Source organism: Syngnathus acus, chromosome 3 (assembly GCF_901709675.1).
Source record: "Syngnathus acus chromosome 3, fSynAcu1.2, whole genome shotgun sequence".
NCBI lineage: Eukaryota > Metazoa > Chordata > Actinopteri > Syngnathiformes > Syngnathidae > Syngnathus > Syngnathus acus.
This window is the reverse complement of record NC_051089.1, coordinates 19,041,510-19,068,953: the sequence shown is the minus strand read 5'-3', so window position 1 is coordinate 19,068,953 and position 27,444 is coordinate 19,041,510. Positions and strand designations below refer to the sequence as shown.

The 27,444-nt window shown below is 40.4% G+C and overlaps 1 protein-coding gene across 5 annotated transcripts in view; it reads left to right on the top strand.

The window, feature by feature from the left end:
• Positions 1–27,444, top strand: part of ano1a (anoctamin 1, calcium activated chloride channel a) — a 148,219-nt gene that overhangs the window by 23,015 nt on the left and 97,760 nt on the right. For all 5 annotated transcript variants that reach the window (XR_005097430.1, XM_037246650.1, XM_037246651.1 and 2 more), the window contains 10 exons: positions 6,499–6,626; positions 7,502–7,849; positions 8,771–8,869; positions 13,223–13,374; positions 14,519–14,573; positions 14,657–14,708; positions 19,924–19,979; positions 20,160–20,198; positions 23,201–23,265; positions 25,354–25,488. Coding sequence is in view for 4 of the 5 variants with exons in the window: in XM_037246649.1 (XP_037102544.1) it covers positions 6,499–6,626; positions 7,502–7,849; positions 8,771–8,869; positions 13,223–13,374; positions 14,519–14,573; positions 14,657–14,708; positions 19,924–19,979; positions 20,160–20,198; positions 23,201–23,265; positions 25,354–25,488 (1,129 nt within the window). In the remaining variant the exon portion in view is untranslated. The remainder of the gene's footprint in view (positions 1–6,498; positions 6,627–7,501; positions 7,850–8,770; positions 8,870–13,222; positions 13,375–14,518; positions 14,574–14,656; positions 14,709–19,923; positions 19,980–20,159; positions 20,199–23,200; positions 23,266–25,353; positions 25,489–27,444) is intronic.

Here is a 27,444-nt window from a genome sequence, read left to right as displayed (position 1 = left end):
TACAGCAATAACAAACTGAAAGTTTGAATATGAGTTGAATACAGCATAAAACGGGACATTTGCATAACAATTGATATCAATTTGCTTTGAATACAGCAATGCCAAGTTGATTTAGTTATAATATGTTTTAACAGTTTGATTGGAATTCAACAGTGACAGTTTAATCAATTTCGAGAGAGTTAGAGTTACAATCCCGAAGGCACTCCGGGCATCGTCCTCAGCAACAGGCGACACCTGCCAACCGATTACACAGCGAATGTTCTCTTTGGCTGTTCTCCAGTAGCTTGTTTATTTTCTTGAGTTCAGAGATATCAAGACGGAGCGTTGCCATCATCTGGCCGAGGGGTGGGCATACTTTTTGACTTGCGGGCTGAATTGGGGTCTAAATTTTGACCGGGGGGCCGAATCAGGAGCAGATGGATGTAGTGTTTGTGTGGAGTAATATAAACAACATGTAAAGGTCATTGCATAAAAGGTTTTGGCCTTTAGTCGGTAGTAAAGCATAGATATTCAAAAAAAGGTTTTGGAAACAAATGCATTTATTAACAGCATTAAAAAAACATATTCCACCAAAAAACTACTATCACTGATTCTCATTAAATACGACATTGTTATTGTGAATAAAAATTTCCATTACTTCAACGCCTGCAGGTCAGATCTGAGATCAACCGGAGTCAAATTCCTTGTTTGGCATGCACAAACCTGGCCAATAAAGCTGATTCTGATTATCTTATGAGGCGAAATCACATCAAACGGCAAACATTCTGACCAAATACATCATCTTGAAGAATGAGTGAAAGAATACATCTAAACAAAGTAATAAAGAAAACAAAACGGCACCACGGTGACGGATATCTGAAAATCAGAGCGGAGCTTTAACTCACAAACACCTGGTGACAGAGGCGAGGAAACGGGAAACACTTCCTTAAAGTCGGCCTTAAAAACTTAGTTAAGATTAGTCGAAAACAGGTGTTGCATCAAAAACTTGCCTCTGTACTTGACTTTTGATCCGCAGTTTGTCAGTAAAAAAAGTTTAGCTGAGTCTTCCAATTAGCTGTCAACCTCTCCGCTGTAGCCGCCTGTTCATGTGTTGACTGCTAGTGTAGTTAGCATACTTCTTAGCAAAGTGATGACTAATATTGTACTCCTTGAATGCTGCAACCATTTCTTGGCATATCAGATAAACTGGCATTGATTGGACTTCAGCGAAATAATATTTTGTTGTCCACTCTTTTTAAATACACTTTCTTTTCCTCGGGCCACTCATTTTACTGGAAGGATTCCAGGGGAAGGTTTGTGGGTGGCTTTAGCGTAAAACTGTATCCGAAAGCTCAGCTCGCGAATTACGAGAATGCTAACGTCACAGTCCACACTCGAAATTCGGCACTGATAAAAATAGAGCGCGGAGTGCGCCGGGTTAGGTGTATTACTGAGTACATTCACGCACTTGTGAGTGTGCACTGAGCTTTCTGACACAGATTCCGGGAGTAAATGCGCGGGCGGGCATTTCCCCATCTACTGGGGAAACGCAGTCATTGCAGGAAAAATTACCCCAAAAAATGTTTAATAATACAATTCATACAGGTTTGGCGGGCCGGATTAAACGGCCCCATGGGCTGGGTGTGGCCCGCGGGTTGTAGTTTGCCCATGTCTGATCTGGCCTCTCTGCTCTCAGCCCGCAGAATGCTTTCCAAGACTGGAAGTCCCTCGTTTCCAAGGGCGCCAGACATTGTTCCTTTCGGCTTATTTTACAGGTATCTGATCGTTTGCACTGAAAAGCCAGTTTAGGAGATCCATATTTTATGATACAGTGCCTGTTACTGACACTAGGAGATCTACTCCCAGTGCGCCCTCAAGACTGCAACTCCCTCTCATTTATGTAATATACGCTCAGCAATTCCACATTATTGTTTATGTATTTCGGTATCAGCATTTGACAACAGTGTTGAAGAGTTTTATACTAACATTTGAACACATCATCAGCACAGGCACCCGTCTGTATTGTAGACATAATACAAGAGATTTCTGTTCCAATATTTGACACGAGCCACTGTTAGCGTGTAGCTGCTGCTTATTTGTAGGTGTTCAAATATCAACAATTTTTTAAGCCCAAGGTTATTTTGTCTCAGTCTGAATAGATTTTGTGTGTGTGTCCCCAGTTTGGCTTTTGATTTTTCTTCTTCAATACAGAACCTCTGTAGAGTGCGTGTGCCATTTGTTTTCATAGTCACAGATAGGAAAAGGCTGATTTCGACTGTCCCAAATTCACATACATTTTCAATCACCATTGACATACTCTGTAGTGTTTCGAAAACAATGTTTTCAATATAGATTTCGACTCCACCACCTGTTTTGTTGCTTCTGCATCTGTGAGCTTATTTATATACCGTATTTTTCGGACTAAAAGTCGCTCGGAATATAGGTTGCATTAGCCATAAAATTCACAATAACGTGAAAAAAAACATATATAAGTCGCTCCGGAGTATGAGTCGCATTTTGGAGGAAATTTATTCGACAAAATCCAACACCAAGAACAGACATGAACGAGCAACAACAGGCTAAACGATAGGTATGCTAACGTGACATAAACACAAACGAAGAGCTGAGAACGGGCCTGACGTAACATTCAGAGTTATTCAAAAAACTATTACATAAATAACACGTTTATAAAACCATCTGTCACTCCAATTCATTAAATCCATCGATCGTCCTTTATGTTAACAATGGGTGCGCGCCGCTGACGGCGCTTACACTTCAAAATATTCCACAGGCCCATATAACGATATATAAATTATATATCAAATAACTATTATATAAGTTATATATATTATCAAACCATCTGTGTCACTCCAAATCATTAAATCCATCGATCAAATTCCTCGTCCTTTGTCAACAACGCCGCGCGTGCGCCTTGACGTCAGCCTCGTCGTTATTCCACAGATCTAGTATATAACTATATTGTAGCGTTAACAAAGTACAAGGAAAGACGTGGGTTTGGTAAACGGCTCTTTATTTAACAAAACAAGAGTTCAACGATCCAACAACTACTGAACTGTAACGATAAAAACATATACAAGTTGCTACACGAAATAAAATACCGTTTTTTTCCGTGTATAATACGCCCCCATGTATAATACGCACCCTAAAAATGGCATGTTGATGCTGGAAAAAAGCCTGTACCCATGTATAATACGCACCCAATATTTTTTATTTATTTATTTTTTTTTATTTAATTTTTTTTTTTTTTTAAGTCCCAATGATCGTCACACACGCAGGGAGGCAATGGGTCCCATTTTTATAGTCTTTGGTATGGTCTTAACTAGGCTGGATGTATTTTTTTTTGTTGGCGTTGATTTCTCCGACTGCCCTTAAAGGCACCACCGCGATCAGATGAAAAGAGAGGAAAGTGACGTGCGGACATGTGAAAAAGGCGGCTCTGTATGGGAGAGACGTTGAAGAGGAATAAAAACACCCTTGGAAACCAAAACTTGCCCCTCGTCGTGACTCGGAGCCGCAACAAATGTTTCGGATTTGTGTAGGGTACATTGTGACAGCAAACGAGCAGGTGATCGAGCAAGCGTCTGATACGAGAGCATTGCGTTCGTATGGAGCGTGTTTGAAGTGAACAGCAGCACTTTGAACAAGGCAAAGTGTTGTGAAATAAAATATTACCTGTAATACGCATTTTGTTATTTGCTGATTGTATTAAACTATCACATTCATTGTCAGTCAAGAAGAGAAGAGGACTATTATCCCTTCTTTGACGAAATGACCAGAGCACAGTACAAACACACTATTGTTCTTTCGGTATTTATTCAACCCACATTCTTTCACAACATGACAAGAAGAGAACAATACATAAATCAATACTCGTACCAGTACCATGATTTTCTTAAAAAAAAACAAGAAAAATAAAAAAAAAATTTTTTTTAAATTAAAAAAAAATTGTACCCATGTATAATGCGCACCCCAGATTTTAGGACAATAAATTAGTTAAATTTTGCGTATTATACACGGAAAAAAACGGTATATCAAATAACTATAACATAAATAGTTAACCGCCACACGGCCCCAAGCACCGGCGTCGACTTCCAGGCATGTGGCGGCGTGGACTTCCATCCCCGGAGGTGGCACTTCCAGCCACGGAGGTGGAAGAGAGCTCCATAGACTAGGACGTGCGTAAAAGCCATGTCCGAGCCCCATCCACCGTCCCCGGACAGCCACCCGGCCGAGCACCGGCCCCCGACTTCCATCCACGGAGGTGAAAGAGAGCTCCGTAGAGTAGGACCGGGCGTGCGTAAAAGCCATGTCCGAGCCCCATCCACCGTCCCCGGACAGCCACCCGGCCGAGCGCCGGCCCCCGACTTCCATCCACGGAGGTGAAAGAGAGCTCCGTAGAGTAGGACCGGGCGTGCGTAAAAGCCATAATATTTTTTCAAACCTTCTGTGTCACTCAAAATCATTAAATCCTTCAAACACTTCGTCCTCCGTGTCACTTACAAACAAAGCCGCTAATGATGCCGGTAGTACGTGGGGCCCTTCGTCATCTTCGTCATCCCGTGATCGAATCTTTGTCCTTTATGTAAACAACCGTCGCGCCGCGCCGCGCTGCTGACGTCACTTGAAATTCAAATTACAGTAATCCCTTGCTCTATCGCCGTTCGTTTATCGCGGTTTCACGTGTTTTGTTTTTTTAATTTTGAAAATTCATGAAAAAATTCACAAATAAGTCGCTCCTCAGTATCAGTCGCCCCCCCACCCAAACTATGAAAAAACACGCGACTTATAGTCCGAAAAACGTCAAGGTGGGAAATCGTTGACTCTGTATTTTCTTTGATCCACGCTTTTGATATTGCAGTGACATTAAGAGGTTTGTCCAATGTCTAAATATTGTCCTCTATTTTTCAAAGTTGGCATTTAACTGTTAAATTGATCTTCCAAGTAGTATCCACATTTGTCTCTATTTGCGTATCCAGTTCATCAATTGTTTTGATCAGCACTGTTTTCTGGGGATGATCCGTTTGGCTTTATGTAAATTTTACAGTGCTTTGTATTTTTCCTTGCTTATTCAGTTGGTGAGCTCCCCATGCAATTTTGATGTTTTGCTTGTTGATATTTTTGTTGATGTAAACATCCGATCCTCTTAGATTCTTTTCCTGTTTCAGTAGAGCAACTTTGTGCTTGATATTTATAAATCTCAGTAGTACCACATGATTTTCACTCACCCTACCTCCAGTTGCCATCCTTTTGGGAAGAAATCGGCAGAAATCCACATTTGCCTTGTCCCGCTTAGTTTCCAGCTTGTTTAGTAGGGCTATACAAATAAACTTGACTTGACTTGACTAGTAGGGACGCCCAGACTTCCCTCTCCCTAGCCACTTTGTCCAGCTCATCCTGGGGGATCCCAAGGCGTTCCCAGGCCAGCCGAGAAACATAGTCTCTCAAGCGCATCCTGGGTTGTTCCTGGGTTCTCCTGCCGGTGGGAGATGCCCGGAACACCTCCCTGGGCCTGAGCCACCTCTTTTGGCTCCTCTCGGAGCCCGAGCTTCTCACCCAATCTCTAAGGGAGAGCCTGAACACCCTGCGGATGAAACTCGTTTTGGCCGCTTGTATCTGGGATCTTGTTATTTAGGTCACAACCCATAGCTCGTGACAATAGGTGATGGTAGGAGCGTAGATCGACCGGTAAATCAAGAGCTTCGCCTTTCGGCTCAGCTCTCTCTTCACCACGGCGGACCGGTACAGAGTCTGCATCACAGCAGACGCTGCACCGATCCGCCTGTTGATCTTGCGCTCCATCCTGCCCTCGCTTGTGAACAAGACCCCAAGATACTTGAACTCCACTTGGGGCAGGATCTCATCCCCGACCCAGAGAGGGCATTCCACCACCTGCCTCTAAAAAGGGGTGTAGGAGAACAGAGACGCAGGCGGGACAGAGGCTCACGGACAGTGGGCAGGGAACAGAAGTCCACTCGGACCAGGAACAGATACATGAAATGGGTACTGACAGTGAACCTACACATGAGACCAAGGGGAATGGACAACGGGACAGGAACAGCAGGTGCAGAAACAGATGGCCATTAATAGACTGGGAGAAACTCGCGGGCAGGGTTGAAATACAGAAGTTAAGAAGAAAGAGCAGGTCATTACGGTGATGACAGGGGCGTGGCTGAGGGAAAATTGCCGTCTGAGTGGCATGTGGCACGGGCACGTGACAATTTTATGTTAAATAATTTGTGTTTTGCATGTCTGTATGCCGTTATCTCTCAGTTTGTAGCAATAACCTTGAAAGCAGAACAAAAGCGTTTACTCTTTTGGCTGCCTGAACTTGGAATGAACTGAAATGGTTCATTTCACTATTTTTGGAACACAGTGATTTTAAATTCTTCTCTCTGTACCTTTCTCTCGGCACCCTGAACTGGAAAAAAATGAAATGGTTCATTTCACTATTTTTGGAACACATAGGATTTTCAATTCTTCTCTTTGTGCCTTTCTAAGGTTCTCCCACACTGAGGACCAAAGGTGAGGAGCTCTGCAATATGCGAAGGAGTGAGAACTATTCACCAGTTCCTTGGGAGAAGAACCTTGAAATGGACAACACCAAGGCATGGAATGACAACTCCATAGTAAGAAACAGCATCTGTCTTTTTATGCAAATAGGAATTTATACAGTGGTGTTTAGAATGGTGACAAATGTACATTAAGTGGTTGTCGGTTTATGGGAACTATATAAAGTGGATTAAATTTAAAAAAAACGTCAGTTGCAAAAAAATGTCTTTCTTCCCATTTGATAGTCATCAAAAAGCAACACTAGAATACAATAAAACAGTAGACCAAAGGTGGCGTGCAGAGTTCTAGAAAACTATACAAGGATAAAGTTGATGAGCCACTCAATTAAGAAAGAAATGCGGAGGCTAGACTGATGACACAAGTGCGTATTTGTGGGTAACTATGATTTAATGCCAAGGAATACTCTGGATTAATGAGAGAATGCAATTTCTAGAGAAATCGCGTATGAAGGCTGAGAGGCTGAATGAAAACTTTTATATGTGAAATTATTCGCAAATTTTCAAAATTCAAAAATCTGCGATGTAGTGAAACCGTGATAAACGAACCGCGACGTAGCGAGGGATTACTCGCTAATTTGAACTGCAACTGACGACGTCAGCGGCGCGGCGCACACGCGGCGTTGTTTACATAAAGGACGAAGAATTCGATCGATGGCCCGCAAGTCAAAAGGTTTGCCCACCCCTGGTTTAGCCTGTTGTTGCTGGTTCATGTCTGTTCTTGATGTTGGATTTTGTCAAATAAATTTCCCCCAAAATGCGACTTAAACTCCGGTGCGACTTATATATGTTTTTTTCCTCTTTATTGTGCATTTTATGGCTGATGCGACTTTTAGTCCGAAAAATACGGTAGATCTAACCCACCAGGAGAAAACATCCAAGAATAAATTATTATTTCCTGTATCATTCAAGTTCTTTCTCTTTCTTTCCTTTAGCCAATGAAAAGTCTTAATGCTGAAGACAGAGCACCATTGTGCCCTCAGTTAGGCCCTTACTTTGCTGATGGCCAACGGCGCGTGGACTATGTGCTTGCTTACCACATCCAGAAACCCGGCAATATTTGTCGAAAATCACCCAAGTTTGGAGACGACAACTTCATTCGCCGGCTTCGACGTAGTTTGAGCATAAGAAGCAGTCGTGCACCTTTACAGCCCAAAGAAGACCCAGAGATTCCTGCTCAAGAGCAACAAACTGACTATCATGAAGATGACAAGCGATTCAGACGAGAAGAGTTTGAAGAAAATCTCATAGAGACTGGGTTGGAATTGGAAAAGACTGATGAGGTAAGATAACTTATTTGAATGAGATGCCAATTTGCGTATTAATTAAATTAAAGGGACACTAAACAGGAGTTATATTATAGGTCGGTATTAAAAAAAATGTCAATACAGTGGTGCTCGACTTACCAACGCCCATACTTATGAATTTTTCGAGATACGAACCAGAGCCTTGCGATTTTTTTGCATCTACTTACAGACCAAACTTCAACTTCCAAACGAGTGCCCCAGACCCCCCTCCCCCCACACACACGTATCTTCTTTGCTCGGCCATTCCGTTCGTCTTGGCACGTTAGCAGTGTAAAAAAAACAGTAGTGAAGTTGAGTATGTCTCCCAAGACTATCGATATAAAACTCGAAATCATAAAGAAGCATAGCAAAGGCATGCATATTGTCAAGCATGCGAGGAAGTATGGCCGGTGCGTGCCAAAGTAGGTACCCCGTGAAAATTGGTACGCCCTGCCATGGAGCGCGCATGAATTGATGCATGCAGATTGAGTGAAAGGCGGAAGCTGTTGCCGTGCGGCAGACAGTACCAGCTTGTTTTCAATAAAAACAGGAAGAACACACTTTTTTTAACTTTTAACTTTGGATGCAGCAGTTCATGTCAGTATGAGGTGCATAGACACAAAGCCACTTCACTTCGCAATTAATTTCACTGAATGCAGCCCTACTAATTTTGCGCAGTCACCATAGGATAATTTAACCTAACGTAACCTACATCTACCCACAGTGTAGAGGACTAAAAGCACCCCAGAAAAATAAGGATATAGATATGTGATTTAATATTTACCATATGTGATTTATGAAATAAAAATAGAATTGAAAAATTAAAAGAAGATGATAATAATGATATAGGACAATAACATATGTCTGTCATGTAACTGTCACTGGTTTATGCCTTTATGTCTTTGAAAATCTAAACAGTGTAAGATACCTGGAATTGGCTTTCTGAAGATCCATGCCCCATGGAATGTCCTGTGTCGAGAGGCTGAGTTCATGAAGCTCAAGATGGCAACAAACAAGGTACACAAAGTTCATACTTAAGTGCTTAATGAAATGCTTATTTACACTGTGAGAAAAGCCACTGTTTGGTCTATTTCTAAGTCAAGTCAAGTTTACATATATATAGCCCTTAATCACAAAGGACTTCACTTGCCCACAGTTGACGCATATTAATGACATCCCCCAATCTTAACCCCCAGGAGGGCAAGGAAAAACAAAAAACAATGGGTAAAAATAAGAAACCTCGAGAAGGGACTGCAGATGGGAGGATCTCCCTTCTTGGACCTCTGGGTTCAGGAAAAGGGTTACAGCGCTGGACTGCATTCTATCTGCCAAGGCTCACACTGGCGTACGAGCTGAGTGAGAAAAGCGCTGTCTAACTTCTATGGTCCTCATGTTTATATTTGCCAGTCAAGGTCACAACTCCATTGACCAGCTCAGTGGCCTAGTGGTAGAGTGTCCGCCCTGAGACTGGAAGGTTGTGGGTTCAAACCCCGGCCGGGTCATACCAAAGACTATAAAAATGGGACCCATTGCCTCCCTGCTTGGCACTCAGCATTAAGGGTTGGAATTGGGGGGTTAGATCACCAAATGATTCCCGAGCGCGGCACCGCTGCTGCTCACTGCTCCCCTCTCCCCCAGGGGATGGATTCAAATCACATGGGGATGGGTTAAATGCAGAGGACAAATTTCACCACACCCAGATGTGTGTGTGACAATCATTGGGACTTTAATCTTTAAAAAACTTTAATAAAACAGTGTGGCGCCTCTCCCCATGCCGGCCGGCCGCCGTGCTTCTCCAGTCACCGAGGCAATAGCTTTCTATCAACATGCACCTCTCCTTCAGATATCTGGCAGATATCTTGGCCGGTCCTTGTAAACATGCAGCTAAGACCCGATTCCACATTCATGAAACTGATTTCCTTGTGTTCTTTTGCCTTCTAACCATTCAACCATTCAGAATGTTTACTGCTAATGTTGCCTTAAGTTCAGAATATATGCACCCAAAATATTAGGTCATGCTTATAAATGTCAAAAAATACATGGTGCCCTTAATATACTGCAGGCAGTAGAATTTGACCACCATTAATTAAATAACTAATTAATTTACAAATTTAAGGTTTTTCATCTGATGTAGAAAGAATACAGATACATTATTTCCCTAAAGCCCAAGTATGACGGTAATAAATTCTACCGTTTTACGTTTTACTCATTTAATTGTGGTCTATATAAAGTGGAACAATGATGCTTTTGTCTGAATTCCTCGTTTTGATACCTTCACAGGTCCCTCTTTTCTACTTGTTCTGAGGTACGGCTCAGAGCAAGCCGTTTTGGTGCGGTCTCTTTAAAGGCAAATGAGATACTTCGCACCGCCCAGGCCGCAAGATGTGCGCCTTCCTTTCCGGTCGACATATTTTTAGCTTTTTTAGCCGAGGTAGCCTTTACTTGCGCCGCAAACTTTTGATTGATTAAAAGATATCAACGGCAGAAGACTTGTCCATACAACCAAACATAACACGTAATAAAATAAATCCCCTTAATATTTATGAACGTCTTGTAAACAAGCACTGCAGTCACACTACGAAGTAAGCTAATGCTAGTGTTAGCGAGAAGCTAACGAATGCATTTAACACATTGTGTGTTCCCCGTTGTGTTCCCCAAGAATAAAACATCCCCTTCGATGCAATTCATCTGATACAACTACTCAAAATACACCCACAAGAAGTGAAAACAGAGCGCACGGCTCTAAAATCAGCAGAAAGACTGACACTAATGCCATGAAAATGAGTGTATCATAGACACGCAATAATATGAAAGTGAAATACAGTTTATTTTTGCGTCATCTCAAGTTTACCGCTTTACTGTGTCCGACGTTTCTATAGATTGAAAGAACCGAACCATCAATGAAACGAAGTCTTTTGGCGAATCCTTCTCTAAACTGACGAAAGATTTCTGAAACACTCGTCCTTGAACAAGCAGGACTTTGCCCACAGATGTGGGAACACTGCTTGAATCTTCTCTGATGCTGGGGGACGGTGCAATGAGTTGTGTGGAGTGATGCATTTTGATGTCTCTACTTCGGCATCCTTGAGTTGTTTGGACTACAAAAGTCTCTCTGAGTAATAAAAATGGCGGATTCGTAAGTCCGCCATGTTTATTACTCGGATTTCCGTTTGGCAACACACATTACCTTGTTTGGTTTGTCCTGCCCCAACGGATGTGATGTAATAGATAAAAATACGTAATAGAAAACAAAGAAATCTGAACAGAGTACAAAATAGGCCCCCTAACAGATCATAAAATTATCTCTGCAGCACCTGGAAGGATATACCGTATTACACTTTTCTACACCCCTGGAGACTCCACATACACAAGAAAATGATTTTAGAACCAAAAAAGTCGATTTTCCATGATATGTGTTGCTGGAGAAGGTCAGGGAAGGTCAGAAGAAGGGGGGGGTGACGTCAGTGCCTCCCCAGTCATGAACCTCACTGCACGCCACTGATATATATATATATACTATATATATATATATATATTACTTTCAATGTGTGTGTGCGTGTGTGTGTGCGTGTGTGCGTGTGTGTGTGTGTGTGTATGTATGTAGATATGTACAGTGGAGCCTCGGTTTTCGACCACAATCCGTTCCAGAAGGCTGTTCGAGAAGTGAATTGTTCGAATTCCAAATCATGTTTTCCCATTACAAATAATGGAGAAAAATGTAATACGTTCCAAGCCAAAAAACGCCTTTTTTAAGCATTTTTCCGTTTGCGCATTTTTGTCCGATCGCGCAACTGCAGCGCAGCGCCGAACGCGCAACCGTAGCGCGTCGCCGACCGCGCAACTGCACCGCGCTGGTCGGATTATTGTGACAGAGCGGTCGGTAAAATTTAGAAAATATTTTTAAAGTCCTAATGGACTTTCCAAAATTTAAGTGGACCTCAGTGCGCCGGGCGCGCACTGTCGCATTGCTTTAGGAGCGTCTTTGTGTTTTAGGATGGCTTTACTGCTCCCACTTGCTTCCTTTGGAGGCATGATTAAAGTTGATGCAATCCTCAGAGTAACGAGAATGTGCTAACGAACGGAGTCAGTTGGCATGCGGGTCTTCTCGGCTCATCTCGCGAGGTTCGACAACCAAATTTCGTCCGACATCCGATGCAAAAAAATTTTTTGTTCGAATACCGATGTGTTCGAGAACCGGGACGTTCGAAAACCGAGGCTCCACTGTATAGATAGATAGATAGATAGATAGATAGATAGATAGATAGATAGATAGATAGATAGATAGATAGATAGATAGATCTTTATTTGTCATTGTCACATGTACAACAAAATTTAAAAAGTGCCAACCGATCCGCGCATGCGATAAAAAATAAATAGAATAAATAGAATAAAAAGATAAAAAAACAAGCTAAAAACCCACAGAAGAACATACACAGACATAATCATTTACGTTTAGCTGCATTCAATGTGACTACCGCTGTAGGGTAAAAACTGTTGGCGAATCTGCTAGTCCTCGACCTAATTAATCTGTAGCGTCTGCCTGATGGCAACAGTTCGAAAAGGGAGTGGCCAGGGTGGGAAGTGTCCTTCAGAATGTTCTGTGTTTTTTTTGAGACAGCGGGTTCTGTGTAGGTCTTCCAGTGTGGGGTATATATATACGTATATATATATATATATATATATAGATAGATAGATAGATAGATAGATAGATAGATAGATAGATAGATAGATAGATAGATAGATGAGAGGGGGAGAGAGAGAGAGATACATACATACATACATACATACATACCGTATGTATGTATGTATGCAAAGGTAAAGGTGCAAAGCCCAAAACAATTACTAAAACAACAACAACAAAAACAATCTCATGAGTAATTTGTTGTTCAACACCATTGAGAGTACTACAACTTTTAAAATTTCTGAATGCGCTCATAGTATGATACCTTATTAATGCCGTTTGAAAAGAAAGGGCGAGTGGACACAGCACATTTTGATTACGCACGTGTCGTGGGACTGATTGTGGCCGGGATTCCAAATTGTCTTTCCCCGCGTAAGCCTTGTTTAAAGTGTGTTTAGCTAGGTTTTATTTTGAAGTCTAAGAGAGAATACCTGGCATCCTTGAACAAACATACTTGAATCTGGCATCTTTCAAAACCGCTCATTGGCCCCAGAATGAGCGCGTTCACAAAAATGTTCACAAAGCATAAATGCGCTATGTTCAGTTCACATTCGTCCAAAATATGAACAGGTTCATGAACTTTCATTCATTGAAGGCACTGGTCACATTAAATGAAATATAAATAATTTAAACACAACCAATTTTCAGTTCGAATTAACACTATTTCACTCCTCTTGTGCCCCTTTTAGGTTTTTGAAGTTAAACAAGGAAGTAATATTGTGGAAAAGATCCGACTGTTCATTCACAAAGTCACATCTCCATTGCACCCAAAAGTGGACACCAACAAGCCTAAAAGTGTAAAATCACTTTTACACCCTTTTTCCAGAGAGAAGGCACACCTGTGAGTAAAATCTTCACCTGACTTAAAACACTGGTTGTTTGCATAATAACTTTGTGTCAAACATCTCTAATACAGCCAACAATAGCAGTGCCATCTGCAAACGTCTGCATATATATATATATATATATATATATATATATTAGGGGTGTAAATCGCGGGTTTTGTCACGATACGATATCATATCGATACAAAGAACCACGATACGATATTTGCCGATATCTTAAAGCCTGCTGTGATTCATTCACGATACATCACGATATAGTGCTCCACGATCGATATTTTTATTTTTTAAATAAAAAATATAGAACAATATCCTGATTTATAACAATTCATACGCAAAATCAACAAGGTACTGCAAACTCTTTATTTAGGAAATTACAAGAGTATTGTAGTATACAAAGTGCTTATTTTAACACTGAACTTTATCAAATTCCTATATTTTTTCTCATATAAGTAAAGAAAAATGAATATTCTTTCTTTTTTTGTAATACCATTAACTTTAAAGTGCATTACTGAACTATTTATTTACAATAATTTTAATTGTCCGTTGAGCCATCTTTTCTTTGGAATCCAAAGTGCTTCCAAACGAATGACTTGAAGACTTAGACTTAGACTTAGACAAACTTTATTGTCATTTTGTCAACACTAGGTGTACACAAAACGAAATTTCGTTGCATACGGCTTTGAAGCCCAAAGGGGAGTGAATTTCCTCATCTTCTTGGACACTAGCCATAGCACCAGCCCAGGAGCCGCGTAGTTGTCGGCTCCCCTTTCACGTGCCTGCTCTGCTCACAACACGCCGCGTACTGCTCCCGGAAAGAGGAAGCAAGCGACAATGAACTGGATTTCAAAATAAAGTCGCGTCTAATGTCCGAGGTCAAACACGGCGATATAAATCGATGTTTACGTTTAGCATCGATGCCAATAAATCGTAGAGCATTATATCGATTAATCGATGTGTATCGATGAATCGTTACACCCCTAATATATATATATATATACGTATATATATATATATATATACGTATATATATATATATATTTTTTTTTTGATGATTTGCATTGAAAACATCATTGAAATTGTTATTGTTGCCAAGAGTAAAAAGTGTCTAACATTAGATTTGTTATGGGGTTTCGTCTCTAGATTCGATCTGTCTGACAGAGATAATTTCTTTGACAGCAAGACAAGGAGTTCAATTGTAAGTATGGTTATGATTAACTTCAAGGAGTGCAATATGAAGAGATGTATAATGTGTAATGTGTGTATTTCCTGTTTTGCCAGGTGTATGAATTGCTGAAAAGGACAAGATGCACCAGGGCCTTGTACTCATTGGGTAATAATTTTTCACATTACCCTAATTCTAAGGGACAGTTTTTTTTCACATGTTATTGTGTCATTTTGTATTATTCATGCAATGTAAATATCTGCTGCTCTTATTCGCTCACCTGACAAAAAAAGACCCTCAGAAAGTACCGTAATTTTCGGACTATAAGTCGCGGTTTTTCTCATAGTTTGGGTGGGGGGGCGACTTATACTCAGGAGCGACTTATATGTTTTTTTTCACAAATATTTACTTGATCATTAACACATCACTTACTTACAAGTATAGTTGACCACTTCACATGTTATTTTTAGTATAGTTGATCACTTCACATGCTTTGATATCTTTATCTTGAACATATTCAAAACATGAAAAATAGAGAGAAAAAATCAAATAAAGTAATTAACACTTTAAAGCGCCATATCCTCTGGACATGTCCTCTGTCACCAGGATGACATCAAGGACAAGAAATTTGATCGATGGATTTAATGATTTGGAGTGACACAAATGGTTTGATAATATTGTTGTTTATGTGATAGTTATTTAAAATATAGTTTATATATCGTTGTATGGGCCTGTGGAATAATTTGAACTGCGGCGCGGCACACGGCATTGTTGACAAAGGACGATCGATGGATTTAATGAATTGGAGTGACACAGATGGTTTTATAAACGTGTTATTTATGTGATAGTTTTTTTTAAACAACTGAATGTTACGTCAGGCCCGTTCTCAGCTCCTCGTTTGTGTTTGTCACGTTAGCATACCGTATCGTTTAGCCTGTTGTTGCTCGTTCATGTCTGTTCTTGGTGTTGGATTTTGTCGAATAAATTGCCCCCCAAAATGCGACTTATACTCCGGAGCGACTTACATATGTTTTTTTTCACATTTTTGGGCATTTTATGGTTGGTGCGACTTATACTCCGGAGCGACTTATAGTCCGAAAATTACGGTATTACTGATAAGGTGGTGTGTTGACCAATTATAAAATATAACACAAGAAGAGCATGCAGTCAGTGAAAACAGAATGGTATTCCAGCTATGAGGTTGCCTTAAAACATTCAACAAATTTTAAATTGAGGAATTATGGCACGAAAGCTGCCCGCAAGCTAGCAGAAGGCAGGGAGCGTCCACATAATTGCAGTACGTACACTTGTACCTTGTTATAAAAAAAATTGGTGTAATAGTAAGACTTTTAAAAACATATTTACAGTATTGTACCTTGTTATAAAAAGTTGTTACAATAATAAGAGTTCTAAAAACATTTTACAGTATTTTACCGTTATAATTGTTTGTATAAAAATAAGAGCTCTAAAAACACATTTACAGTATGTACACTTGTACCTTGTTATACAAAAGATAGTTATCATAATAAAAGAGTTTTTATTTACAGTATGTATACTTTAGCTACATCTACACCTTTGTAGATGTGTGTGTGTGCGTGTGTGTGCGCGTGCGTGTGTGTGTATGACACGTATCATATTTATACTTTTATTATTTATACATTATTTTCTGTATGTCATTCATACTATTCATATAGTATTACATGTTGAAACTATTCTTTAATGTTCTAATGATAACATATGCACTTATATGGTTTAATATACATTTATTGATACACAAAAAATGTACGTATGTTAAAAATGAGAGGGTGATACTACTTCGCGGATTTTCATCTATCGCGGGCGGTCTTGGAACCAATTCTCCACGATAAACGAGGGATTACTGTACTATCGCTTATGCAAAGAAAACAGCATTAGGACCCTCTAAAATGGCATAGACAAAGCCAACGTTGTTTTGTGTGGCTTCCGCCACACAGAGACGTAATATACAGGCGTAATCTGTAGACCCGATAAACCTATCATTATGTTTTACATAGACCGGGGCGATAAACCAATCAGAGGACTGTACACAACACATACCTCTGGTGCCATTGATAAATAAATACGTTTTTTTCCATGTATAATGCGCAAAATTTAACTAATTTATTGTCCTAAAATCTGGGGTGCGCATTATACATGGGTACAATTTTTTTTAAATTTTTCTTTTAATTTCCTTTTTTTTTTTTTTTTTTTTTCTAGCTCCCGTGACTTTTCTTTTTTTGTTTACCGTAAGTCATGGCATGTAGCACCCTATAATGCGGTGCGCCCTATGTGAGGATTAAATACAAAATAGACTCCGCAATTGAGTCCGCACCTTTTCACCCAAAGTGCCTTATGGTGCAGAAAATACGGTACTTTGTCACCATTCATCATAATTTCATTTCATCCACTGAACACATGACTTGCTGATGAAGCAATTTTGCTTATTTAGTTCCGCCCCGATTTCAACCAGCAATTTACATCATGCACCTCAATAATTACACATTCTATATGTTTCTTTTGCTATCACAAAAAGAACAAGCGTGACATTCTAAGTTGTATACAGCAACAACATGGTGGTTCATATATTATTTTTGCCCAATAATCGGGATTCTTCAAAGTTCATGATCAGAATACTTGAGCGTTCATAAGAGTTTTTATAATACACATTTCTGAAATTGCAATGGAGTCTTTTTGTCTCGGGCTGCTTGGAATGTTAGCCATAATATAAGCAGATGCAGTCATAATAACTCAGGGTACATTTCATCATGTTGACATGTCAACACTGGTATTGTTTTGACAATGAACTCTTCACTTTTTTTAAGGCCTTCAGATGCAGATATTATTTCAGTGGGGAGATCTCCACACAGGGAGGCAACAAGTTTATATTGTACATACGAAGAAGCGCTGATGGTAGGTGTACATGCACCTGATTTGTGTGCGGGTAGTGTTGGATCGATTCCCACTCAGTGATGGTGTGCATGTGGGTGTGGATGGTAGTTTTTCGCAGTTTGTGCAACTGGCTGGTGACCAGTTTAGGGTGTAGTATTTTGCTTAATGTCAGCTCGAGCATCCCCCCCTCCCTCCGCAACCAGGGTTGTCTCTTTCACCAACCACCTGCTTTTTAGTGGATTGCCATATTGCTTGCCTGTGGATGGAAATATTTTTAGAATTTGAAACAGAATGTAGATCAGGCGGCGGCTCGGTGGCGCACTGGGTAGCACGTCCGCCTCAGGAGGGTGCGGGTTCGATTCCACCTCCAGCCCTCCCTGTGTGGAGTTTGCATGTTCTCCCCGGGCCAGCGTGGGTTTTCTCCGGGCACTTCGGTTTCCTCCCACATCCCAATAAACATGCTTGGTAGGCCGATTGAGCACTCCAAATTGTCCCTAGGTGTGAGTGCGAGTGCAAATGGTTGGTTGTCTCTGTGTGCCCTGCGATTGGCTGGCAACCGGTTCAGGGTGTCCCCCGCCTACTGCCCGTTGACGGCTGGGATAGGCTCCAGCACACCCGTGACTCCCGTGGGGACTAAGCGGTTCAGAAAACGGATGGATGGATGGATGGATGTAGATCAGGCATCCCCAAAATCCGGCCCATGGGCCAAAACAGGCCTGTGCCTAAATTTAGACAAGGCCGAAGCATTGTGTCATAAAATCAATAATATGTGGCCCGCTCGCATGTCGCGGGGACCTGCGCGCCCCGGAGCGAGCCACAAAAATGAAATGCGTACGAACGGGAACGCGCACATGAGCGAGCGCTCATGATCGAGTGCAAGCGAGTTCTTCCCTGTCCCTTCCCAGTTTATGCGCACACAGGTGTCTGTTTGCAAGATAATCAATGATACAGACACTTCCTCATTCAAATGTTCGCACCCCAAGAACTAAAGCGGCGCTAAGATCAGATCAGATCAGATCAGATCTGACGCTGCACAGGGAAAGGCAAAATAATTCACAGACTACTGGTGAGAGCTCCGTCTACTTGCTACTAACTCTACAAACCCCTCTACCATGGTCTGCAATCTATGGTAAAGGGGTTGATCGGAAACCAGCTGATGGGGACAAGGACTGGGTGGATGAACTCAATCTGTTCTTCAACAGATTTGATTCTGCCTCCCACCCGCCCCTTCACCCTGCTCCACACTGCAGCCTACCACCTTCAACAGTTACATATTTACAAGATAATTTACAATGGTAATGGGTCGAGGAATGTCAGTTCGTATTAGCCGACTAAAACATACATACATACTATACATTTTCATTTAAACAAATCTGGCCCTCTTTGCAAAAAGTATGGACACCCTTGATGTAGATATTTGTTATTTTGACACCTCGATAATGTTGCACAGTAGTGTTACGGTTGAGGTTTGACTCTGGGGACATCACAGCACAAGGCTAAGATTTCAGAAACATGAAACAAAATCTTTCTTTGTTTAGACGTTGCTGTCATTTTTGTTCAATTATTTTAGGTGCTGTTGATCTGCTCTGGCTACACTACGAGGCTAGTGATATCAGAAACCTGAACTTGGCACTTTGAAAAATGATTATCATTTCATTTTATTTCTTTTTGTGTTTTTAATACAATATTGTCTTAAAACAGGATACACACATTTGCACATCAGCTGAACTGCTCTGCTGGTAGGTCAAACAAATCTGCAGCACAATTCCTACATGAACACCATTGGAACGATTGTCTGTCATGTTTGTGTCTGAATTTCGCTGCAGATGTGTGTTGTGAAGATTTTGACCTACTGTATAGAGAAAATATCAAATTCTGGGACAGTTCCAAGAAATCTAATGTCAGCAAAATACAAGTAAAAAAATAGAACAGCTTGAATAAAAAAAAACTATTTTCTGAATTTAAAACGACTATACTTAAAATTGTAACCCCTCCAAAAAATACTCTGATAATTTCAGTTTCTATTTTGCTAGAGGGTGGGCCAAATGTTTCCCTACCTATTGTTTTTTTAACTATTTTTTTTGTTTCAGATACCAAAAATGTATGTCATTAAAAAATACTATGTTGGAAACATATGGTCCAATCTCTATCCTACATTTCCTTTTTCCTTTCCTTGCTTGCATGCGAATTTGCATATTTGCTGATATTTAAAAAAAAGTATGGGGGCACATTGAAGCACATCAGCGTTTTTCTGAAGGATTTTGAACCTTTGTAACAAAGAAAATCATTACCATGTAATGAAATGAAGCTGCATTCCGCAAGCCTGAATCATTGCTGCATTTTTAGATACTGTACTGAAAACTTTTACAAGGGTTATGCAGCACTTATGTATGTTTTACAAACTGAAATTCTGTGAGTAGAATAGTATTTTCTATGGGTATCCTGAATGTTATGTTTATGATATTGATTTTCACAGGGTTCACCAGTCTGCTTGCCAATGGTGTTTATACAGCTGGTTATCCGCCTCATGATGTGAGTATCAAGATCAATGCTCAAATAAGGCTTGAGAACATTTAAAGTACAATAATGAAGGCTCCATGAGCTGCATAATTTTGCAACTATTTTATGTGATATTTGCAGCCTCAAACAAAAAACTTTTAAATTCTGTTGTGTGCTTAAGATATTGAATTTACCAGTGTTTAAATGTTACAGGGGGAGATAGGAGTCAATGCCAAACCCAGTGACAGAAAGGTAACCAAAACTGACTCATGTAAATAATTTTAATCAGTTTAATTACTTTATACGTTAGTTCAAATAAATATTAAAAACAGACAATGTAAGGAATACTATTTGGAAATTTGAGCTTGTTTCACCAGTCAATCTTTTCCGTACATGTCTATACATACAAAGGACCTTGCTTTGGTAGACTGACACCCGTGCGCTTGGTGTGACTTAATTTTCGAGCCAGTGCAAGTTTGGTCTAACGTGTTAACGGGGTTCTGGGTATCATCTACACCAGTGGTCCACAACCTTTTTTGCTTCGGATGTCGGACGAAATTTCGGTTGTCGAACCTCGCGAGATGAGCCGAGAGGACCCGCATGCCAACTGATTCCGTTCGTTATTACATTCTCGTTACTCTGAGGATTGCATCAACTCTAATCATGCCTCCAAAGGAAGCAAGTGGGAGCAGTAAAGCTGATCATGGCGAAAGGAGGAAAGTAGTGCACAAAACGGTTGAATTTAAAAAAGAATTAATCGCAAAATATGAGTCCGGTGTGCGTGTGTCAGAGTTGGCGCGGGAGTTTTGCATGGCAAAATCAACAATAAGCTCGATCCTGAAAAACAAAGACTTTGATACAGTACGTATACTGTATGTTGTCTTTCATTAGAATTTCTGCAGTTTTTTTTGTTTTTGTTTTTTGAAGTTAAGAAAACGTTATTGCTGTTTACTTTCACATGATCTTTGAAATGTTGTCTTTCATTGGTAAAAATAAAAAAAATGTTTTGATGTGCTTTTTTTCCCCTCACAATTTAAAAAGATATCTTTTACTATTAGAATGAAACACACAAGCGAGTTGCTACAGATACAGCAATACATTCCCCAGCCTAGCCTACTCTATTAATTCAGTTTATTATTTATATTATTTATTTATACATTACCTACTCACTTATTTATGCGGTTTATGGTGTAAAATAATGAAAAAATGCTTTATCAAAGCGTTTTTTTTGCTTAGAATGGATTAAAAATATTTTCATTATTTATAATGGGAAAACACGATTCAGAATTCGAACAGCCTTCTGGAACGGATTATGGTCGAAAACCGAGGCTCCACTGTAATACATTTATATAAATAAATAATACATTTATAATAATTATATAAATACAATGAAATAAAATGATACGACATAAAAACAAGTATAAACAACATAAAAATAAAACTCACCATTACGTTGAATTAGTGGGAGCACTGAGCTTGTTTCTCAGAAACGAGCCGGTCCCATCTAGGCGTAATTGGAGACAATGACACCCGAAGTGGTTAAGGTTTGTCTTTTAATGCAGGATGCTTGGTCTCCATGTGCCGAAGCAGTTTTGAAGGCTTCATTGCCTCATTAGCTAGCCTGTTGCCACATAGTACGCAGAGTGGGCTTGGCGCGTCAGAGTCACCGGTGGCGATAAATCCATATTTTAAGTAGGACTCCAGAAATGTTCTTTTAAATGCAGCTTTCCTTTTCTTAGAAGTCGTAGCCTCTTCTTCTGTCTCCTTCATTGGGCTTTTTACCCTTTCCGAAGAAGCCTTCCAAACATCTGCTTCTTGCTTATTTTCGCTTGCTTTGCGGGCTCGACTGGGGAAACATGTCACGTGACGGGGACTAGCGTCTTGACCTGAAGTAATTGATCATCGATAAAAAAATTAATAAATTCTGTGCGGCTTGGCGGCCCGGTACCAAGTGACCCACGGACCGGTACCAGTCCGCGGACCGGGGGTTGGGGATCCCTGATCTACACGACATCCCTTCATCCATCCATTATCTGAACCACATATCCTCACGAGGGTCACGGGCGTGCTGGAGCCTATACCAGCTAACTTCGGGCAGTAGCGGCCATTTGCACTCACACTCACACCTGCAGAAAATTTGAAGTTGTCAATTGGCCAACTATGCATGTTTTTGGAATGTGGGAGGAAACAGGAGTACCTGTAGAAAACCCACTTAGGCACAGGGTTAATATAGAATATGCAAAAGGTGCTTATGAGTGTCAATGGTTGGTTGTCTATGTGTACCCTGCGACTGGCTGACGATCGTTTCAGGGTGTACCCGGCATACAACTCAAAGACTGCTGGGACATCTTAGTCCCGTTAAAATATAATAATCAATTTTGAGTTGTGCCTGCATTTGTAACGTGTTATGAGATTCAGTAACTCTAAAAATATTAAGAAAACATAAGATATAACTCGTTATATTACTTTGTTACTGCTTAGGTGTAATATATTACTGTGCTGCGTTACTTTTGTACGGCATTACCCCAAACACTGGTCTGCACTGGGTAAACGTGGGAAACACTGCAGCTATCACGTTTTATTTCTTGGAGCAGATCAATTTGTCATAGATCGATCGACGGATTTAGGATATTACGACCAATCACAAAATTTGCATATAATGCAAAATATCAACCAATCTGATCAAGCCGAACAGATGAAGACTGTTTCATCTCTAAATTTGTCACGTGCCGTGCCAGTGGACGCTCAGCCTGCAACTTCCCTCAGCCACACCCCTTTCATCACCGTAATGTCTGTCACCTGCTCCCTCTTGTTATCCCATGTATTTAAACCCTGCCCGTGTGTTTCTCCCTGTCGGTGTCTACTGTTGCTTCCCGTCCGTGTCCGCGCCTAGTGTTCCTGTCCTGCTCGTCCATTTCCCCTGGTTGTGTGTGGAGGCTCACAGTCAGAATCTGTTCCATGTCCGAGTGGACTTCTGTTTCCTGTCTGCTGTCCGTGGGTCCGCCTGTGTCTTTGTTCGCCCCCTTCCTTCCCTTCAAAAAACCCTGGTCCATATAGTCAGGTGCGGCTTATAGTCCAGAAATTACCATATTTCTCAACAGTCAGTAGGTTTAAAAGACTGAATTTAATTACCATTGGTCAGCAGGTATTGTAAAATTGCTTAAGTGACTGTATCAATTGTCAAGTTAATTTAGTGCATAATTATGTTTATTTTCCAAATAGTTGGAATGCTCACTGACTGTTTCTCTTCCCAGACACTATATGAGGAATGGGCCAGCTATAGTGTCTTCTACAAGTACCAGCCCATTGGACTAATTAGGTGAGATTCATTGTGCGTTTAAAATAAGGTAGAAATCATCTGGTAAACAGTTTGCATCTGAAATCTTTACAGGCACATCAGATCAAAGATGCCAGTGTGCATTTGCTTTCTCATTTTCGTATTCTCGTGGTTATTTTTTTCCCCAGAATGGAGCAGTGCTAGACACGACTCAAGTAGCATTGCAAACCACTGTTCTTTGTCTTCAAAACTGCAAAAGATGATAATGACGTCTTAATATTTTCCAAAAACCAAAATGAAAACAAACAAACAAACAAAAATGACTCATTTTCCAATTTGTTGCACAAATAGAAAATTGAGGAAACATACATTTTACAATGGTCAGTGGAATTCAACCCTTTGTGTTTCGTGTCTCTCCTTTGAAAACAGAAACAAGTGTGTCTGAAAATCAATATTAGTTTCTAACTTAAATCAGAGTTTACTATTGCAGTGTCACCGTTTGTACAGTAGAACAGAAGGAGTGTCGAGAAGCGAAGCTGTCAAGTGCTGTAGCAATTTCTCTAATCTTGTCTAAACTAGTGCATAAAACCATGACAAAAACAGTACAGCAAAAACTTGGAGCACAGCCTTACGCGGTCCATATGCGGCGCTTGACACGTCCGACATTTAAAAGACAAATGCACCTACATCTCGATTTTACTCGATTTAATCTTACCGGAATTTCTGTCTAAGGCTCTTTGGTCATGAACCTCAATTTTGTTTTTTCATAAATACATTTTCAAGTAGTATTTTAAATGCACGACATAAGGACCGTACGAAGCTAAATGAGTAGCGCGTAAATCTTAGCACTAATGAATTGATTTCTGTGACCAATTTAAAGACGTTAGATAATAAGAAGTCGGGCTGTTTGATCTTTATGACTGCTTTAATACAGTGTTACGGATAGCTAGGATTGTTTTTGATTCGGAAAGGAGGAAGCTCACGGAAGCACCCATCCACAGAGTCACTCAGAAGTGAAAGAGCATGGCCGGACACAGTAGTAGAATAAGTGGTTGCTTTTTTCTCTCTTCCATCCAATTCACATAGCATCAAAATGATGCCTGATAATGTCATCTGCGTATTGCTTCTTTTTTAATACAATGTCAAAAGACATCGATGTGTGTGCAGCAAACATTATCATTTCAGCAACATGTCTGACATAAATTAACGCAACATAGGACCTCTTCGGCTGCCTAAAAAAAAGGCTTTCCAAAAAAAACAAGATTTATACACCACGCTTTTAGGATTAACGCGATTCCCAAATTCTGGACGCCAAAGCGTGTAAAATCGCGATTTAGGTGTAACGAACTCAAAATAAATTAAACATACCACAATAACACTTTTTAAACACGAAACACATTTACCCATGGTAGACGAGCCAAATTCCCGGAAATAATGTCCTTAAAGTGAATCAATGTGAACTAAAGGATGGCTATTTTTTACAAACACAGTAGCTCTCTTTTTACACGGTTGTTATTGTGTCAACTCTTCAGCGCCAACCCCTGTGGTCTTGTGAGTGCATTTTTCAGCCCACAGTTGAGCGTGACAATGATTTAGAACCTGCTAAACAACAACTCCAACTAACGTCAGATTCCAAAGCTTTGTTCGAGATCAGAGGCAAAGATTTCTTTTGAGCTCAGTGGCCTAGTGGTAGAGTGTCCGCCCTGAGACTGGAAGGTTGTGGGTTCAAACCCCGGCCGGGTCATACCAAAGACTATAAAAATGGGACCCATTGCCTCCCTGCTTGGCACTCAGCATTAAGGGTTGGAATTGGGGGGTTAGATCACCAACTGATTCCCGAGCGCGGCACCGCTGCTGCTCACTGCTCCCCTCTCCCCCAGGGGATGGATTAAAATCACACGGGGATGGGTTAAATGCAGAGGACAAATTTCACCACACCCAGGTGTGTGTGTGACGATCATTGGGACTTTAATCTTTAATCTTTTAATTTCCCGAGATTTCACGTTGAATTTGTTGAGTACCGAGGCGGTTGAGATCCGGGGTTCGACTGTATTATAATACACACCATTAGTAAATTATTAATTTGTCATTTATTATTATTTTATTTAATATTATTTTTTTTGCCCACAGGAAATATTTTGGTGAGAAGGTTGGACTGTACTTTGCCTGGCTTGGAGTCTACACACAGATGTTAATCCCTGCTGCCATTGTTGGAGTAATTGTATTCCTCTATGGCTGTGCCACTATTGATGATAATATACCAAGGTAAAGTGGAGATTTGATTTGTAACAATTTTTATGCACAACTAGAATTTTAACCTTACACGGCCCTGATAAAACAGTGTATGATACATTTACTGAACTTGAAAACAACAACAAATTATCCTCCAATTCTTCCTCCTTCCAACTCTGCTGCGTTGTAATTTTAGAAATTGCATTAATTTTAAAAAGATATTCATTTATTTAACAATTGGTTTTCTTTTCTTTATTTAAGACAATTAGAAAATTAAAACAATTTTGCATTTATCTGACTAGTCATGGCGTGCTCTTCCACCTTCTGTAGAGGTTGTCAGCTCAGCACTGTGATGTGTCTTCTTTCTATCAGCTGATTACTTTATGTACTGAACAAAGGTTGGAGTACAAAAAACGTTTTTTGAAAAAAAGCACCCAAATACCTTTTGAGAAAAACAATGAGAAACACGTGAAAAAGGTGCCTATGCTTTGAGCAGCTGCATGTCCAGATACTTTAGATTTTTCCTGCTCTCTCCTATTTTCATCCCTTTTCTTTCTCCTCTGTGAATTCTTGGCTCGTTCAGTCAGTGACTCATACACAATTAGTAATTGACACTTATGTGCTGGTTCTATCAAGTGAATGTGAGAACGGCTCCCAATACACATCTTTACTTTTGACGTTTGGCTATTAAGTCTCTGTTTTTGCTGTTCAGTATTTACTATTGAAGCTCAAAACATTGAATTTGACACTAAAATAGCAATAAGAAACCGCTTATTTTGAAGCCTTTCACAAATTTTTTAATCCTACCTCTGGCTCTCTGAGTCTGAGTCACCCATGTGGACGCTGTAGGTTTGTGCGGCTATGTCTCATCGAGCCACATCCAACAGTGTATGACGCACATCTGTGTAACACTCTTACCCAGAGTCCTGAGCAAAAAATATACTGCCTTCTCCCAACTCTGGAACCTTACCTCAACCTCAGACACTACGGGACTACCGTATTTTTCGGACTAAAAGTCGCTCCGGAATATAGTACGTCGCATTAGCCATAAAATGCACAATAAAGTGAAAAAAAACATATATAAGTCACTCTGGAGTATAAGTCGCATTTTGGGGGAGATTTATTCAACAAAACACCAAGAACAGACATGAACGAGCAACAACAGGCTAAACGATAGGTATGCTAACGTGACATTAACACAAACGAAGAGCTGAGAACGGCCCTGAGGTAACATTCAGAGTTATTCAAATAACTATTACATAAATAACACTATCTGTGTCAATCCAATTCATTAAATCCATCGATCGTCCTTTATGGAAATGATGCCGCGTATGCGCCGCGCCGCTGATGTCTAAATATTCTAAATATTCCACAGACCCATATAACGATATATAAAGTATATATCAAATAACTATCATATAAACAACAATATTATCAAACCATCTGTGTCACTCCAAATCATTAAATCCATCGAAGTTGCTGAACTGGAGAAAGTCCTGCAGGGCCTGAAATGTGGAAAGGCAGCAGGATATGACAACATCTCTCCAGAGTTCATGAAACACCTCGGCCCCCGAGCCCAAACCTGGCTGACACGATTCTACACTAGGATTGTAAAAACAAACTCGATCCCGAAGAAATGGCGGACAGCAAAAGTTATTGCCATACCAAAACCTGGCAAAGACCACAAGCTGCCAGCCAGCTACCGCCCAATCTCCCTACTCAGCGTTCCTTTCAAAATTCAAGATTCAAGAGTTTTTATTCGCCATGTTTGAGCGTGCCAAACAAGGAATTTGACTTCGGTAAAACACACCCTCTGTTCAACATTTAGGTGACTAACAACACTCAGGACATGTGAATAATGGCAAAAACAGTGTAGACAAATTCAAAAAGGTGTGAAGAGCAGGATGTTATTGCAGAGTAATGACTCTGAGACTCTATGAGTGGTGTGAGTTCATCAGAGCAACAGCCTGGGGGAAGAAGCTGTCTCTG